Source organism: Dendropsophus ebraccatus, chromosome 4, assembly GCF_027789765.1.
Source record: "Dendropsophus ebraccatus isolate aDenEbr1 chromosome 4, aDenEbr1.pat, whole genome shotgun sequence".
NCBI lineage: Eukaryota > Metazoa > Chordata > Amphibia > Anura > Hylidae > Dendropsophus > Dendropsophus ebraccatus.
The window spans coordinates 58,159,310-58,176,157 of record NC_091457.1 but is presented as its reverse complement, the minus strand read 5'-3'; the positions used below and the strand labels follow the sequence as shown (position 1 = coordinate 58,176,157).

Here is a 16,848-nt window from a genome sequence, read left to right as displayed (position 1 = left end):
AAATCGTTCATTTTGATCTTTCAACATGTTCTCAAATCATCCTTGATCGTTCGCAGAAAATTCGCAGATCGTTCCGTGTAAACATTCTTTCAGCGATTTCACCTATGTGTGAGATAGGCTTAAACGATCGCACAACGTTTGCATAGCGAATTTTCCATACGATGTATCGTTCCGTCTAAACGCTGATCGTTATAAAAAAAAAATATCGTTCATTCAAAATCGTTAATCGTGCGATCGGCCATGTAAAAGTACCATTATCCTCTGTGCTGTTTAGCATTATCTATTGTGTTACTGCATCATTTTTGTGCAGATACTGCAGTACTGCAATGACACTCCAACATGTGTGAACACAGCCCTAATTTCTTTGTAGACTTTTGCACAATCAGCGAAAGTTGAAACACCTGCTGAGAGGAGCAGACTGAAGGCCCTTTTACACAGAAAGATTATCTGACAAATTATCTGCCAAAGATTTGAAGCCAAAGCCAGGACTGGATTTGAAAAGAGGAAAAATCTCAGGCTTTCCTGTATGACCTGATCTCTGTTTATAGTCTGTTCCTGGTTTTGGCTTCAAATCTTTGGCAGATAATCTGTCAGATAATCTTTCTGTGTAAAAGGGCCTTGAGACTAGCAGACACACACAATGTGAGACAGAGGCATGGGATATTTGTCTCTTTCACTTCCTGGATTTCTATCAGCTACCAGTGTGGCAGAACCGTACAGATACAGTAATACATTGTATAGACACATCTATATAACTTTAAATGTACTTTTAATAGAAAACAAGTTTTTCTTATCCGGAGTTCCCCTTTAAGGCTGCATTTCCATGTTCCATTTACACAGTCTGTAGGCATTCTGTATGACACAGGTTGAACTGACGGAACTCATCCTGGTATGTCAGCGCCACCTACTGGCCAAAAATACAAAATGTAAAACTATGACATATATATATATATAAAAGGTGTTCCAAATGCACATACTGAGTACTCAGCTGTTATGTGAGTCTGTGGGCACACCAGATACACCACAAGATCACACCGTATCAAAGCCAGCTACAAATATCAAATCCAGATAATCAGACCACAATTTTCATGTAAAATCATACAGCAACGCTGCCACCAAGTATACAAAAACATCAAGGTAAATCGCCATCCGTGCCAAATACCAGCATTGTCCAAGCGTTGTGGATTTGATGGTGTGATGGGCACTCTCTTAGGGCGGGTTCACACTACGGAATTCTCGCAGACAATGTCCGCGGAATTCCGTCAGCTGTCCGCCCGCCCGCACGGGCACGCGCTTTTCCGCCGGCTCCATAGACACCATTCTATGGGCCGGCGTATTCCGCGATCCGCTGAAAGAAGTGACATGACACTTCTTTCAGCGTATAGCGGAATACGCTGGCCTATAGAATGGTGTCTATGGGGCCAGCGGAAAGGCGCCCAGATGTGCGGGCGGACAGCTGACGGAATTCCGCGGACATTGTCCGCAAGAATTCCGTAGTGTAAACCCGCCCTTATGGTGTTATGTGATTTTGTGGGCACACCTGATACAGTTTATGTCTATTGTATGAGTAAAATATACACTTATGAGCTGTGTGCCATTTTCTAATGCATTAATGGAATGAGTGTGAGTAATGGTGCGTTTACACAGAGAGATTTATCTAATAGATTTGTGAAGCCAAAGCCAGGAACAGACTATAAACAGGGAACAGGTCATAAAGGAAAGACTGAGATTTCTCCTATTTTCTAATCCATTCCTGGGTTTGGCTTCCAAAATCTGTCAGATAAATCTGTCAGTGTAAACGCACCATAACCTGTATGTGTTTATTCTGTGAGCAGCACATGGGGTATGTAGGGGGTATGTTAGCGGCCCATGGGGTATGTAGGGGTATGTTAGCGGCCCATGGGGTATGTAGGGGGTATGTTAGCAGCCCATGGGGTATGTAAGGGGTATGTTAGCGGCACATGGGGTATGTAACAGGTATGTTAGCGGCACATGCAGTATGTAACAGGTATGTTAGTGGCACATGCTATATGAGGGTGTGTTTACAGTGTTAGTAATGGTACTGTGATTAATTAGATTTCCAGTGTGGTATATTATGGCATGTATATTTCCAGGTGATATGCTATCACTTTTTCTAATACATTTTTCAGGTCCATTGTGTTTTTTTCAAAATGCAGCATGCTGTAGGTATCACTTGTTGTAGGTGTTTATTTCCTATTGATATGCGGTAAAAAGAGAGGCAAAAGACGGGATCACCTGGAAATGATCCTTGAGAGATGATGGAGGTGATCTTCAAACATAGTGAGGAGGGCTCAAGTCCTAGACTGCTGAATGACATAGGAAAGGGAACTATACATAGACAATACTGTATCATGCTTATATTTCAGGGGCATAAACCGGAATTGGCATTAAAGTACTGTGCTGCCACCTTGTGTAACAAATTGGTAATGCAGCATCAGTTAGCACCTTTCTGTCCTGGTCATAATAATTAGCCTGAGGGCCTTTAGTAATCCTGTATAACCACCAAAGGCAAGCTCCACTTGACATTTAAAGAACAGGCAATTACTGGCATCTGTCCAGTGGGACATGCTGAGTGCCAGGGCAATGATCTATTAATATGACAATTCCTAGTGTGTCGTAGAGCAGCTGAGAGACTGCGCTCATCCCTAGCATGTGTAATACTACTAGTAGTGGCCTGTCCCATTCACTGCAGTTCCTTGTTTAAAGGGGTATACAAGGTATTTTACAGTTATTCAGTTTTGTAAATGCTATATTCTTTCCAGTCTGACACAGTGCTCTCTGCTGCCACCTTTGTCCGAGACAGGAACTTTCCAGAGAAGGAGAGGATTTCTTTGGGGATTTACTGCTGCTGCTCTGGACAGTTCCTGTCTCAGACAGAGGTGGCAGCAAAGAGCACTGTGTCAGACTGGGGGAAAAAAGCTTAACTTTCTTCAGGACATACAGCAGCTGATAAGTATTGAAACTTGAGATTTTTTTTTTTCTTAAATTGAAGTTGTTTCCAAATCTGTATAACTTTCCGATACTAGCTAATTTAAAAACATTTCCCCCACCTGGATTACACTGGACTGATATGCAGGGTAAATGTGACACGTTGGGATCTGCTCCAGTTATAATAACTGATATACAAAACTTGAGAATAATCCCTGTACATGAAAGATGGAAAAGAGCAGACACACAAACATGGTATTGTAAAAGCTCAGGTCACATGATCATCAGCAGACAGGAAAGGGATGATGAAAAGCGCCATTGTGTAATGCTATCATCTGTGACTCCTGTGTATAATGCTGTGAAAAAAAACATGATCAAAGGGAATAGCTAAAAGAAACAGCGCCACACATCATGGTTTGTCAGATCCAACCGGCTGCACCACATGTATATGGGTACAGCGCATCAGGTAAACCTGAATACATACAACTTTACCACACGTGGTCATAGGGAGAGCAATATGGGCAAAAATGTAAGTCTTATGCAAACTCTCAAACTTAAAGGGGCTGTGTCATAAACCAAAGTGTGTAATCATATATATCATCATATATGATATATATGTATATATTATCATCATCATCTTCAATCTAAAGGAAAACAAATGTGATTTTTTTTTAGTAATTCTCATCCCTGTACTTTTTGTTTTAATTCTCTATGGATCTACTCACTTCCTGTTTTTTCTCAGAACTGTGACCCTGCTGTTGCCATGCAATAGTGTACACACTTTCCCACAATCCTTCTTGCTTACAGGCTAAGGGTCAACAACTATGCTTCACTCCATGTAATAGTGACGCGCGGTTTGCGGCTGATGAAAAAGTATAGAAAATATGAAGATGATACTTACCTCTCCACACTCCCCAATGTGCAGTGACAGCCCACTTGCCAATCACGGGCAGCGTCGCTGTCCTGTCTCGGTCAGCCTTTGACTGAGCAGTGTCAGAAGTGCCAGTCGCAGCTGTGGTAAGCGGAGAACAGGCAGAAGAACACAGGGGAGTGTGGAGAGGTAAGTAATAATTTTATTATGTTCTATATACAGCAAGAGCAGCATGGATATCACTAACAAGGTCCTTTGAGCCATCTAATTAGATGGTGCATTTACACAGAGATTTATCTGACAGATTTTTGAAGCCAAAGCCAGGAACAGACTATAAACAGAGAACAGGTCATAAAGGAAAGACTGAGATTTCACCTCTTCTCAAATCTTTTCCTGGCTTTGGCTTCAAAAATCTGTCAGATGAATCTCTCTGTGTAAACGCACCATAAGGCTGGGTTCACACTATGTATATTTCAGTCAGTATTGTGGTCCTCATATTGCAACCAAAACCAGGAGTGGATTAAAAACACAGAAAGGCTCTGTCTACACAGTGTTGAAATTGAGTGGATGGCCGCCATAAAACAGTAAATAACGGCCATTATTTTAATACAACAGCCGTTGTTTTAAAATAACAGCAACTATTCGCCATTGGCGGCCATCCACTCAATTTCAACATTGTGTGAACATAGCCTTTCTGTGTTTTTAATCCACTCCTGGTTTTGGTTGCAATATGAGGACCACAATACTGACTGAGATATACGTAGTGTGAACCCAACCTTAATGTGCAAAGAAAATCTGGCCCTGTAATACGGCCCTTAGAGGAGGACAACTGTCAGTACTTCCTCGAGATTGCAGTTGCACTGTATGCCTGACCCAACTTAATGGGTCATAACCAAGGGCAGCAGGTTATCAAAACAATGCAGGCACATGGCGGTTTATTAAGTCTGTATCTCTTAACCCCTTAATGGGTAGGGGAGTTCAGAGGGGGGGGGGGCACACCGTGACCCTGCTCTGAAACAACCAGTTAACGGCTTCTATCAGCAGCTGGGGACTGTGGCCATTAGCAGGCACGAGCCAATCGCTATAAAATAAAGATAAGTAGAAGAATAAACATATTTGGTATCGCCACATGTGTAGTTGCTCAAATTATTAAATTATCACATTTCTAATCGCTTATCACAATCCAAATTGCTAATTTTTAAACTGTTATGAAAAGTGATCAAAAAGGTCACATATACGCAATCAAGCTACCGATAAAAAGAATAGATCATGGTGCACAAAATGGCACCTCACACAGGTGAGTGCCGGCCGTGTTCTCTATGTGCCTCTCACTGCCCCTGCAGTCTCCTCCTCTGTTCTCTCTCCTTCCGCTCCCGGCGGCGCCAATTTTAAATAGCCGGCACTTTGCGATCGCTAGTGCCGGCTATGTAACTGTGTAGATGCCGCTGTCACACTGACAGCGGCACCTGACCCCTCCTAAGCCCGCTCCATATGCAGCAGGGGTCGGCTACTGTGTGTAGCAGAGCCCTGCTGAAATGATTTATGCAGAGTAGCCGGAGCTGCACAGAGGTCTCCGCAGCTGGAGAGGGAGAGGAGGACGGAGAGGGAGAGAGGAGGAAGGAGGAGAAGACTGGAGAGGGAGAGCGGGAGGTCCGAGAGAGAGGACACATGTGAGGATCCAGACGGCTGGCAGGTGGGGGAGGTGCAGGGGCTGTGAGGTGCCAACATCAGCATAAGTATGTGTATAGCAGAGCCGAGTGAGCAGTGTATAGCGGAGCCGAGTGAGCAGTGTATAGCGGAGCCGAGTGAGCAGTGTATAGCGGAGCCGAGTGAGCAGTGTATAGCGGAGTTGTCTGAGTGATCGCTGTACTCTGTACACAGTTATGTAAAAAACGCAAACCTTTACTTTTAACGTAATCAAATTAAAAAAAACCTCCATAAATTGGTATCTCTGTAATAGTGCAGGCCTGAAGAGTATAGAAAATATTTCAGGTTTATTATATTCGCTGTCTAGGGAGTATTATATTTCTATTGTTGTGTTTTTTTAAAATATTTTAGTAAGTATCGAACTGGTATTGAGTATTGAAATAAAAATGTTAGTATCGGTATCGAACTGAAAATTCTGGTATCGTGACATCACGAGTAGCCAGTCCTCCAAATAGTCTCATATAAAGTAGCCAGCCCTCCCAATAGTCTCTTAAGTAGAATCCAGTCCTTAAAATAGTCTCTTATACAGTAGCCAGCCCTCCCCAAAAGTTTTATATAGTGGCCAGCTCTATCCCATAGTCTTATAAAGTAGCCAACCCTCCCAAATAGTTTCTTATATAGAAGCCAATATTGTCTTATATAGAAGCCAGTCTCTTATATAGTAGCCTGCGGCCTACGAGATTATAATATGGCGGTCTGAGAGGCGATCCGGACCACCCATATTATAATCTGCTGCAACGTCAGGAGGGCCAGATTTAAAGGGGTATTCCGGCGGGGGGGGGGGGGGGACATTTTTTTCCTGGGACCGGGGATGAGGTGGCTGAGGGAAACGACGTCCACTCACCTCCCCGGTTCCAGCGGCGGGTCCCGCATTGCGGCGCTCCGGTCCCCGTCCCCTTCCTGGTGTCTGACGCAGGCCCGAGACGTGACGTCTTAGGTCCGCTCAGCCAGTCAGTGACGGAGGCGGGATCCGTTTCAAGTCCGCTCAGATGCCGCCTCTGTCACTGACTGGCTGAGCGGACCTGAGACGTATCAGACACCAAGAAGCGCCCGGGAACCGGAGCGCCGCAATGCGGGAGCCGCCTCTGGAACCGGGGAGGTGAGTGGACGTAGTTTTCCCTCAGCCACCTCATCCCCGGTCCCAGGAAAAAAATGCACCCCCGTCGGAGTACCCCTTTAACACAGTAATGGAAAAGTGAGGTGGGCCAAAAAAAAAATGGCACCACGGGCAGAATTTGACAGGACTGCTCTAAGCTTTTGGAGCTCATTTCCCTATTAATAAAAAAAAAAAAAAAAAAAAAAAAAAAAAAAAAACACTATCACTGCACTGGAGGGCTCAATGTATAAAGGCAAGGTATGAGCAAAATCCAATTAAGGAGCCCTATAGAACTATGCATTTAGTTTAAACACCTAAAACCTTGTGACAGGTACGCTTTAAATGGAACCAATCAGCACTATGATATCATCACACTGATATAGCTCCCAGCGGCAAGAAATAGATCAGCAACACAGCTGGCCTACCATATGAGTGTTGTCTATAGCGGTAAGTGTATATGCAGGAAGAAAGTGTGTTAGTCTGTCGCACAAGGCCAGGAGAGAGGCCGACAGGTCACAGACAGGTCTCAGTCCAGATGACTAGTACCGCCTCTCTCCCGGTCTTGTGCGCCGGAATAAAACACATTTTTCCTGGTTATACACATACTGCTGAGGATATTGCTGGTATGGTAGGGGAGCTGTGTTGCCGATCTATTTGGTGTTGCTGGGAGCTATATCAGGTTGGATATGGTTCCCTGGAGCGCTGTATAAAGCCCCTGCACGTACCGGCCGCAACTGCTGCAGAAGCTTTATACCGGAGAAAAACGTGTTTAATACCCCGGGCGCGTGACAGGCAGAGGCGGGGAGGTAGTCATCTGGGCGGCTCCCTGCCAGTGTCTAGTTACTGCTCTCTGCCTGTCAGCGAGCTCCGAGTGGATGATTGACAGGCAGAGAGGCTCGTTATTGGCCTCTCTGCCTGTCAATTATCCCCTCCGAACACGCTCCAGGGAACCATATCAGCTGAATTGGGCTGAAAGTTTCCCTTTAAGCTAGGGCTGGGCGATATGGGCAAAAAATAAAATCTCGATTTTTTAAAATTTTTTGACGATTCTCGATTTAAATCTCGATTTTTTTCCTTTTTTGCTAAATAAACAGAACATTTTCTCCCTGCAGCATCAGATACTATTTTAATATTTTAGACAACAACTGTATTGATTTCCAGTGTAACAGAGGCCCCATATAGTATAGGAAATCATGTTTGTGCCTCCATCTACGTAGGGTGTAGTAGTGGAGGTATAGTGGATAGGGGGTGTAGGAGTGGAGGTATAGTGGATAAGGGGTGTAGTAGTACAGGTATAGATGAGGGGTGACTGGGGTAAAACTGAAGGGGACTGGGGTGACACTAAAGGGGACTGGGGTGACACTAAAGGGGACTGGGGTGACACTAAAGGGGACTGGGGGACACTAAAGGGGACTGGGGGACACTAAAGGGGACTGGGGGACACTAAAGGGGACTGGGGGACACTAAAGGGGACTGGGGGACACTAAAGGGGACTGGGGGACACTAAAGGGGACTGGGGGACACTAAAGGGGACTGGGGGACACTAAAGGGGACTGGGGGACACTAAAGGGGACTGGGGGACACTAAAGGGGACTGGGGGACACTAAAGGGGACTGGGGGACACTAAAGGGGACTGGGGGACACTAAAGGGGACTGGGGGACACTAAAGGGGACTGGGGGACACTAAAGGGGACTGGGGGACACTAAAGGGGACACTAAAGGGGACTGGGGTGACCCTGGGGGACTGGAGGGACAATGGGGGACACTAAAGGGGACTGGGGTGACACTGGGGGACACTAAAGGGGACTGGGGTGACACTAAAGGGGACTGGGGTGACACTAAAGGGGACTGGGGGGACACTAAAGGGGACTGGGGTGACACTAAAGGGGACTGGGGTGACACTAAAGGGGACTGGGGTGACACTAAAGGGGACTGGGGTGACACTAAAGGGGACTGGGGTGACACTAAAGGGGACTGGGGTGACACTAAAGGGGACTGGGGTGACAATGGGGGACACTAAAGGGGACTGGGGGACACTAAAGGGGACTGGGGGACACTAAAGGGGACTGGAGGGACAATGGGGGACACTAAAGGGGACTGGGGTGACACTGGGGGACACTAAAGGGGACTGGGGTGACACTAAAGGGGACTGGGGTGACACTAAAGGGGACTGGGGTGACACTAAAGGGGACTGGGGTGACACTAAAGGGGACTGGGGTGACACTAAAGGGGACTGGGGTGACACTAAAGGGGACTGGGGTGACACTAAAGGGGACTGGGGGACACTAAAGGGGACTGGGGGACACTAAAGGGGACTGGGGGACACTAAAGGGGACTGGGGGACACTAAAGGGGACTGGGGGACACTAAAGGGGACTGGGGGACACTAAAGGGGACTGGGGGACACTAAAGGGGACTGGGGGACACTAAAGGGGACTGGGGGACACTAAAGGGGACTGGGGGACACTAAAGGGGACTGGGGGACACTAAAGGGGACTGGGGGACACTAAAGGGGACTGGGGGACACTAAAGGGGACTGGGGGACACTAAAGGGGACTGGGGGACACTAAAGGGGACACTAAAGGGGACTGGGGTGACCCTGGGGGACTGGAGGGACAATGGGGGACACTAAAGGGGACTGGGGTGACACTGGGGGACACTAAAGGGGACTGGGGTGACACTAAAGGGGACTGGGGTGACACTAAAGGGGACTGGGGTGACACTAAAGGGGACTGGGGTGACACTAAAGGGGACTGGGGTGACACTAAAGGGGACTGGGGTGACAATGGGGGACACTAAAGGGGACTGGGGGACACTAAAGGGGACTGGGGGACACTAAAGGGGACTGGAGGGACAATGGGGGACACTAAAGGGGACTGGGGTGACACTGGGGGACACTAAAGGGGACTGGGGTGACACTAAAGGGGACTGGGGTGACACTAAAGGGGACTGGGGTGACACTAAAGGGGACTGGGGTGACACTAAAGGGGACTGGGGTGACACTAAAGGGGACTGGGGTGACACTAAAGGGGACTGGGGTGACACTAAAGGGGACTGGGGTGACACTAAAGGGGACTGGGGTGACACTAAAGGGGACTGGGGTGACACTAAAGGGGACTGGGGGGACACTAAAGGGGACTGGGGGGACACTGAGGGGACTGGGGGGACACTGAGGGGACTGGGGGGACACTGAGGGGACTGGGGGGACACTGAGGGGACTGGGGGGACACTGAGGGGACTGGGGGGACACTGAGGGGACTGGGGGGACACTGAGGGGACTGGGGGGACACTGAGGGGACTGGGGGGACACTGAGGGGACTGGGGGGACACTGAGGGGACTGGGGGGACACTGAGGGGACTGGGGGGACACTGAGGGGACTGGGGGGACACTGAGGGGACTGGGGGGACACTGAGGGGACTGGGGGGACACTGAGGGGACTGGGGGGACACTGAGGGGACTGGGGGGACACTGAGGGGACTGGGGGGACACTGAGGGGACTGGGGGGGACACTGAGGGGACTGGGGGGGACACTGAGGGGACTGGGGGGGACACTGAGGGGACTGGGGGGACACTGAGGGGACTGGGAGGGACACTGAGGGGACTGGGGGGGACACTGAGGGGACTGGGGGGGACACTGAGGGGACTGGGGGGGACACTAAAGGGGACTGGGGTGACACTAAAGGGGACTGGGGTGACACTGGGGGACTGGAGGGACAATGGGGGACACTAAAGGGGACTGGGGGGACACTGAGGGGACTGGGGGGACACTGAGGGGACTGGAGGGACAATGGGGGACACTAAAGGGGACTGGGGGGACACTGAGGGGACTGGGGGGACACTGAGGGGACTGGGGGGGACACTGAGGGGATTGGGGGGGGACACTGAGGGAACAATGAGGGGACTGGGGGGGACACACTGAAGGGGACTGGGGGGGACACTGAAGGGGACTGGGGGTTGACACACTGAAGGGGACGGGGGGGGGGGGACACTGAGGGAACAATGAGGGGACGGGGGGGACACTGAAGGGGACTGGGGTGGGACACTGAAGGGGACTGGTGCAGCTGGAGGTGATTGGAGCAGGAGGGCACATACATCTCCTCCTCCTCTCACCATCACACACACGCTCCCCTCCCGGCCAGATATGGAGGTCCCGGGTCTGTGGAGGAGGAGGCCGCAGGGACTACAGTAGGTGGTGATCGCATAGCTGCGGGTCACGGAGCTATACAGCGGGAACGGGGGTCTGCAGCGAGCCCCCCGTTCCCGCTGTATAGCTCCAGGACGAGCAGCGCCGCGATCACCACCTACTGTAGTCCCTGCGGCCTCCTCCTCCACAGACCCGGGACCTCCATATCTGGCCGGGAGGGGAGTGGGACGCTCAGTGGAAGGGGCGGGGGCAGGTCAGCGGCGGCGCTGTCAGTGGCTGGAGGCCACCGGCACTGCACCGCCCCTCTCCAGCCTGGCCACCCAGCATCTTCTCCCCGCTCACCCACACCGCCCCTCTACGGCTCTCCCGCCGGCCTGCACCGCAACCCCCCTTCTCTCAGCTCCTCCCCGGCACCGCAGCCCGAAATGATTTTTTGTGAAAATCGAATTTACGATTTTCACAAAAAATCAAATCGATTTCAACGTTCTGGACGATTAATCGAATTAATTCGATTAATCGCCCAGCCCTACTTTAAGCTTAATGGAGGTCCATTGTGCATTCACTGGCATTTGTTTTTGACAGGTTATATACCGAACATACAGGGCAAATGCAATGTAAACTTTGGGTGGGTTCACACCTGTGTTTGTCTAATTCATGAACGGATCCATCCATAATAAATGAACGAATAAGCACAAACTGACAAGCAAACGGATTGTGCATGAACACACTTTATGTCCGTCCAGAAAAAAAACATACACTGACAGATTTTATGAAAACTGAGCACAACTGATGCAAGCGGAGCACAATGAAAAACCACTGAAAATATCGGAGAGATTGACGGATTCACTAGGTTCAGTTTCTCTGTTGTCAAAACGGAAAAGAGACACAGAATGGTGGTAGAGGGTTAAAGGCTGGAGGCTTGAGGCCTGAGGCTACTTTCTAGTTCACTGTTTAATTTCCCCAAAGAAACCCAGAATACTGCCTGATCTTGTGCTTCCTCTTACAGTATTGCTGCAAAAAACACCAAAATGTCACAAGATCAGTGTGTGTATAAGGTTTCATCACAGATAAACTGGAGATAAAAGAAAGCTCATCTCGAACCAGACTCTTGTGTTTGTTCAGATGAATCCATAGGGGGCTTGAATATGCAAGAGTAAGTCATTCTTACGGAGGGACTCCGGGCTGATAGAGGGGGATCCCAAGTTGGATTTATTTAATAAATTAACAGGAACAGCCTATCCCTAGGACAGGCCAGCAATGTGTGATCAGTAGGGCCCTGCCTCAGGTACTGCTATCCCTAGGACAGGCCAGCAATGTGTGATGAGTAGGGCCCTGCCTCAGGTACTGCTATCCCTAGGACAGACCAGCAATGTGTGATGAGTAGGGCCCTGCCTCAGGTACTGCTATCCCTAGGACAGGCCAGCAATGTGTGATGAGTAGGGCCCTGCCTCAGGTACTGCTATCCCTAGGACAGGCCAGCGATGTGTGATGATTAGGGCCCTGCCTCAGGTACTGCTATCCCTAGGACAGGCCAGCAATGTGTGATGAGTAGGACCCTGCCTCAGGTACTGCTATCCCTAGGACAGGCCAGCAATGTGTGATGCGTAGGACCCTGCCTCAGGTACTGTTATCCCTAGGACAGGCCAGCAATGTGTGATAAGTAGGACACAACCTCAGGTACTGCTATCCCTAGGACAGGCCAGCAATGTGTGATGAGTAGGACCCTGCCTCAGGTACTGTTATCCCTAGGACAGGTCAGCGATGTGTGATGATTAGGGCCCTGCCTCAGGTACTGTTATCCCTAGGACAGGCCAATGTGTGATCAGCAGGGCCCTGCCTCAGGTACTGCTATCCCAGGATGGTAGGACATAATCTAAGGTACTGCTATCCCTAGGACAGACCAGCAATGTGTGATGAGTAGGGCCCTGCCTCAGGTACTGCTATCCCTAGGACAGGCCAGCAATGTGTGATAAGTAGGACACAACCTCAGGTACTGCTATCCCTAGGACAGGCCAGCAATGTGTGATGAGTAGGACCCTGCCTCAGGTACTGCTATCCCTAGGACAGGCCAGCAATGTGTGATCGGTAGGACACAACCTCAGGTACTGCTATCCCTAGGACAGGCCAGCAATGTGTGATGCGTAGGACCCTGCCTCAGGTACTGCTATCCCTAGGACAGGCCAGCAATGTGTGATCAGTAGGGCCCTGCCTCAGGTACTGCTATCCCTAGGACAGGCCAGCAATGTGTGATGAGTAGGGCCCTGCCTCAGGTACTGCTATTCCTAGGACAGGACAGCAATGTGTGATGAGTAGGGCCCTGCCTCAGGTACTGCTATCCCTAGGACAGGCCAGCAATGTGTGATGAGTAGGACATAACCTCAGGTACTGCTATCCCTAGGACAGGCCAGCAATGTGTGATGAGTAGGGCCCTGCCTCAGGTACTGCTATCCCTAGGACAGGCCAATGTGTGATGAGTAGGACATAACCTCAGGTACTGCTATCCCTAGGACAGGCCAGCAATGTGTGAGTAGGACATAACCTCAGGTACTGCTATCCCTAGGACAGGCCAGCAATGTGTGATGAGTAGGACATAACCTCAGGTACTGCTATCCCTAGGACAGGCCAGCAATGTGTGAGTAGGACATAACCTCAGGTACTGCTATCCCTAGGACAGGCCAGCAATGTGTGATGAGTAGGGCCCTGCCTCAGGTACTGCTATCCCTAGGACAGGCCAGCAATGTGTAATGAGTAGGGCCCTGCCTCAGGTACTGCTATCCCTAGGACAGGCCAATGTGTGATGAGTAGGACATAACCTCAGGTACTGCTATCCCTAGGACAGGCCAGCAATGTGTGAGTAGGACATAACCTCAGGTACTGCTATCCCTAGGACAGGCCAGCAATGTGTGATGAGTAGGGCCCTGCCTCAGGTACTGCTATCCCTAGGACAGGCCAGCAATGTGTGATGAGTAGGACATAACCTCAGGTACTGCTATCCCTAGGACAGGCCAGCAATGTGTGATGAGTAGGGCCCTGCCTCAGGTACTGCTATCCCTAGGACAGGCCAGCAATGTGTGATGAGTAGGACATAACCTCAGGTACTGCTATCCCTAGGACAGGCCAGCAATGTGTGAGTAGGACATAACCTCAGGTACTGCTATCCCTAGGACAGGCCAGCAATGTGTGATGAGTAGGGCCCTGCCTCAGGTACTGCTATCCCTAGGACAGGCCAGCAATGTGTGATGAGTAGGGCCCTGCCTCAGGTACTGCTATCCCTAGGACAGGCCAATGTGTGATGAGTAGGACATAACCTCAGGTACTGCTATCCCTAGGACAGGCCAGCAATGTGTGAGTAGGACATAACCTCAGGTACTGCTATCCCTAGGACAGGCCAGCAATGTGTGATGAGTAGGGCCCTGCCTCAGGTACTGCTATCCCTAGGACAGGCCAGCAATGTGTGATGAGTAGGACATAACCTCAGGTACTGCTATCCCTAGGACAGGCCAGCAATGTGTGATGAGTAGGACATAACCTCAGGTACTGCTATCCCTAGGACAGGCCAGCAATGTGTGATGAGTAGGGCCCTGCCTCAGGTACTGCTATCCCTAGGACAGGCCAGCAATGTGTGATGAGTAGGGCCCTGCCTCAGGTACTGCTATCCCTAGGACAGGCCAATGTGTGATGAGTAGGACATAACCTCAGGTACTGCTATCCCTAGGACAGGCCAGCAATGTGTGATGAGTAGGGCCCTGCCTCAGGTACTGCTATCCCTAGGACAGGCCAGCAATGTGTGATGAGTAGGACATAACCTCAGGTACTGCTATCCCTAGGACAGGCCAGCAATGTGTGAGTAGGACATAACCTCAGGTACTGCTATCCCTAGGACAGGCCAGCAATGTGTGAGTAGGACATAACCTCAGGTACTGCTATCCCTAGGACAGGCCAGCAACGTGTGATCAGTAGGGCCCTGCCTCAGGTACTGCTATCCCTAGGACAGGCCAGCAATGTGTGAGTAGGACATAACCTCGGGTACTGCTAACCCCCTCTTTGGGATTGTAGAAATACTGAGGACTGGACTGCAGCTAATAAAATATTAATGGCCTCTCCACACCATAAACCATCAATGTTAAAGAGGTTTCCCCACCTAAATTACTTATCACAGTCTCAGGATAGGTGATAAACGTATATATAGGTTCTGCCACAGGTTCCATCAAAAATTATAGATAAAATAACAAGCTGCACTTGGGTCAATGAGGTCAATCAGGGTTGTGTTGTGTCTGGCAGGTACATGATCCGCAGGTGGCGTCTTAATTCTGCTTCAACAACAGCACAGAAAAAAGCAAAGATACAATACGGATGTGTGCCCAGTCTTAGCTCTGAGGTGAGCTGGGTGACATTCACTACTGCTATCAGGGATAGCAACAAACATCCAGCAATAGAGTCCGTGCTGTCAGTAGACCTGTCAGTCAACACCCCAACCTCCAACTAGGCATCTGATAAGATAAAACGTCAAGGGGATCTGTCTACTCTACATCACACTCAGAGCTGCGGACGTGCAGACAGAGCGAAAACTAATTATACATGTCTCATATCTGATGGTTGAATGCAAAGTTATAAAATCATGTTTTCCTTCTAAGCTCACGTCACAGAGCATACATGCCTCCTATCTGCTCCACTGCTCCCTGATTGATGTACAGGGTTTGGCTTTCAGCACTGAGCTTTGTCTATAAATCATGTAGGGCAGGGAAGGAGGCGTGCGTGCATGCAGCAGCTGAGCATGGCCTCTATGACATGAGCTTAGAAGAAAAACAAGATTTTATAACTTTGCAAATGGGACAGGTATCACTCTATATGTCCATATATGCAGCTCTGAGCATGATATAGTGCGGCACCCTGTGATAACAATGTAGGTAGAGCGAATGAAGGGCATGTAAGCATGGCGCCACCAGTGAGGGGTCCATGGCAAAGTCAGCTCAGCGCTATTGATGATAAATGACTGGTAATGAAGAGACAGACAGTATGGCTTGTAGATGTGGGCACTGCTGGGCTATGTGCTAGGGCAGGACGGGGAGACAACCATGGGCCCCATCATTGTGGTGATAGGTGAGGTGGTAGTGCCCGCCCCTGCCATCAGGTCTCTATGACCTCCTATGTGCTAGGACAGGAACATGGAGGCAAGACCATAGGGTGACATGGAAAGAGCAGCGCCCCCTATCCTGGGACTCCCCACAGCTGTCAGGGCATGATGGGAGTTGTAGTTCTGCAGCAGCAGCTGAAGGACTGAAGCTTCCCCCTCCCTGTAAGGAGAGTACAGCTCTGGAGGAGGTGGTGCACTCACCTGATCCATCCCTGTCCTCATCTGCTGCACCATAGGGAGCCATGATGCGCAGCCCGGGGCACAGGCATGGATGAGGAGAACGGGGAGGTCACCTACACAGGAAAGCCCAGCACTCACCCTCCAGGGTCTCACACTGCACCAGATTCAGGTAGTCTCCCTGGGTCAGGATCCCGGCCTTGAATCCGCGGACCAGCCCTTCCAAGTAACCGCTGTCAACATTGAAGTAGAGCTCAGAGAAGGACGTCATTGCGATGATGATGGCGGCGGCCAAGGAGATATCGGTCTCCGTTCACAAGCAGCAGAAGGATGGCTGACGTCACCACAGCGGCTACCAGAACCCGGAGGAACGGGAGGAGTCACGTGAGCACAGCGCCGCCTGTCACATGATGAACCTGCTGTCATGTTGGAGGAAGGGAGATGACGAGGGGCCTATCAGCGTTTTCGCTGTGGTGTGACGTCATAACGAGTATCCTATAAGCGTTACTGACCGGAACGAGGCCTGAGACGCAGGCGTAAGGTCTGACAGAAAGGGATGTGGGTGTAGATTGTGGATGCACAGAAGCCAAATGCTGTGGTTGTGTCTATAGTCCATGAGCCATAAGGAGCTGGTCCTCAGCAGTCATGGAGAAGAGGCGGCTCACTAGGACTTGTCTATTCTCTATCATCTGTAAGGATCAGTTTTGTTCCCTATCATTTAGGTCCTGATCTACCATAGTATTTAGCTGTTTCACAGTGAGGGATAACGT

General features: G+C 49.9%; 1 protein-coding gene across 1 annotated transcript in view; it reads right to left on the bottom strand.

Annotated features, from left to right (window-relative positions):
- Nucleotides 1–16,502, bottom strand: part of ATP6V0D1 (ATPase H+ transporting V0 subunit d1) — a 66,035-nt gene extending 49,533 nt beyond the window's left edge. Inside the window, exon 1 of the mRNA XM_069965922.1 lies at nt 16,220–16,502. Within this exon, the coding sequence (XP_069822023.1) occupies nt 16,220–16,349 (130 nt within the window). The 5' untranslated portion in view covers nt 16,350–16,502. The remainder of the gene's footprint in view (nt 1–16,219) is intronic.
- Nucleotides 16,503–16,848: the final 346 nt, after the last annotated feature.